Here is a 2,087-nt window from a genome sequence, read left to right as displayed (position 1 = left end):
ATTCATGAAATACATATGATTTTATATTTTGGAACGAATTTATGAAAAAAATTGAAGAAACGAACTTATAAAATTTTAGGCGAATGAAATATATTATTAATAGAAAATATCTATAATATACAAGAATTTAAAATTTAAGAAGAATGTATGCCTTCATCCATCTTTTCGGTCCATTCCTGGATAGATAATTGTAATAATTGTTTTTTTCCCATAGAGAAAACATGAAAGAAAACCAAATTAAACCAACCGACATAGAAGGCGAAGCATGTGTTGGAATTCCTTGGGTTGGCTTTGTAAGAGCGACATGAATAGGTTATGACAGTTACAAGCCACTCTGTACTCCTCGATATATTATATGTTTTCACGATTCATTACTCCCACGAAAACAAAAACAAAAATGGTTCACTTGTTATTTGGAACTCCTTTGGTTTTTGTAATAATAATCATTGATTGAACGGCGGCAGCACCCTTGCACCACCACGAGACGGCCGAAGAAAAAGCCTCTCAACCCTTTCCCCACCACTTGTCACCCACACTCCCACCAACCATTGCTATCACTAAAAACTAACAAGTCCCTCTTATTCACCCTCCATTATTGATTACTATACATTAACGTATACAAAACATTGTTCTTCGATCATTCATCGAAAGCCCAATTATTATCGTTTGATTTTCATGGTTCCATGGCTTTTATTACTGATCAACGATCGAGCTTTAAGCATTTTTGTAAGATTTGCAAGAAAGGGTTTGGGTGTGGGAGAGCGCTCGGCGGGCATATGAGGGCACACTGTATCAATGACGAGAGTGGGAGCATCGACGACGATGACGACGTCGCGAGAGATTGGGAGGAGAAGTTCGGAGGGAATTTGGGTCATAACAACAAGCGAATGTACTCATTGAGGACGAACCCTAATCGTTTGAAGAGTTGTAGGGTTTGTGAGAACTGCGGGAAGGAGTTCTCGTCTTGGAAATCGTTCCTCGAGCACGGTAAGTGCGGCTCCGATGATGCCGAATCGCTCTTGTCGACTCTGGCCGGGTCAGTCGACGTGGCGAGAGGATGCGATAACGGTTGGTCTAAAAGAAAGAGATCGTCGAGAGCCGAGACGTGTGGTTTCAATAGCGAAGAGGAGGATCTCGCTAATTGCCTTTTGATGTTATCGAATGCGGTGGTCGGTCCGTTTGTGACCGATGCCGAGGCGGAGGAGTCTTGTTCTTCGGCCAGTAAAGAAGAGGATACCAAAAGGAATACAATGAATTTCTTTGCCCCTATTGCATGTAGGATACCAATAGAGAAACCTAAAGGCCTTGCCAAAGGGGTATTCGAGTGCAAAGCATGCAAGAAAGTGTTTAATTCACATCAAGCATTGGGCGGACATAGAGCTAGCCACAAGAAAGTTAAGGGATGCTTCGCAGCCAGGCTCGATCATATCAATAACACCCAAGTCGACGAAGACCACGAAGTAATCACACAAGAAGAAATCATCCCGAAGAAATCCACATCCACTTTCCAATTTGATCAAGGAGCCAGCACTCCATTACCTGCCTCAACGTTGAAAAAGAAATCCAAAGTACACGAATGTTCGATCTGTCGTCGGGTTTTTTGGTCCGGACAAGCATTGGGAGGACATAAAAGGTGTCATTGGGTCACGTTAAATTCACCTAATACATCATCTTTGGCCAAGTTCCATAGGTTTCAAGATCATCAAACCAAGCACATCCACCAAAAACTGAAGTTCATCGATCACAACTCTAATCAATCCTTTGATCTTAATCTTCCCGCTCCGACCAATCTTGATCTCGCACAGCAGAACCACGTGAACCCATATCGGCAGCCATGGATAAGGATCGAACCCAAAGAAAAGGCAGCCATTGGCAATGATCTTAGTAGTTCATTGCAAAATGCAGATGATGAAGCTGACAGTAAGGTGAAGTTAGCAAAACTAAGTGAACTAAAGGGTATCAATATTGTGAGTGGAAGTTCTTCATCTCCATGGCTGCAAGTTGGGATTGGTTCAACAGCTAATGTTGGTTCTAACCCTTAAAAACATTATGACAAATATTGTTATTCATATTTTTTTATTTTTTTT

General features: G+C 41.4%; 1 protein-coding gene across 1 annotated transcript; it reads left to right on the top strand.

Annotated features, from left to right (window-relative positions):
• Positions 1-662: 662 nt before the first annotated feature.
• Positions 663-2,087, top strand: LOC120170311 (zinc finger protein ZAT9-like). Its single transcript, XM_039178275.1, has one exon. It carries the CDS (start codon positions 684-686, stop codon positions 2,040-2,042), a length of 1,359 nt encoding a protein of 452 aa, XP_039034206.1. The 5' UTR covers positions 663-683; the 3' UTR covers positions 2,043-2,087.

This window comes from Hibiscus syriacus, unplaced genomic scaffold, assembly GCF_006381635.1.
Source record: "Hibiscus syriacus cultivar Baekdansim isolate YM2019G1 unplaced genomic scaffold, ASM638163v2 tig00111779_pilon, whole genome shotgun sequence".
Taxonomy (NCBI): Eukaryota; Viridiplantae; Streptophyta; class Magnoliopsida; order Malvales; family Malvaceae; genus Hibiscus; species Hibiscus syriacus.
This window is presented reverse-complemented; position numbering and strand designations above follow the sequence as displayed.

Bases quoted from the DNA above. Each gene is read 5' to 3' on its own strand.
- LOC120170311 (XM_039178275.1), top strand. From the start codon at position 684: ATGGCTTTTATTACTGATCAACGATCGAGCTTTAAGCATTTTTGTAAG.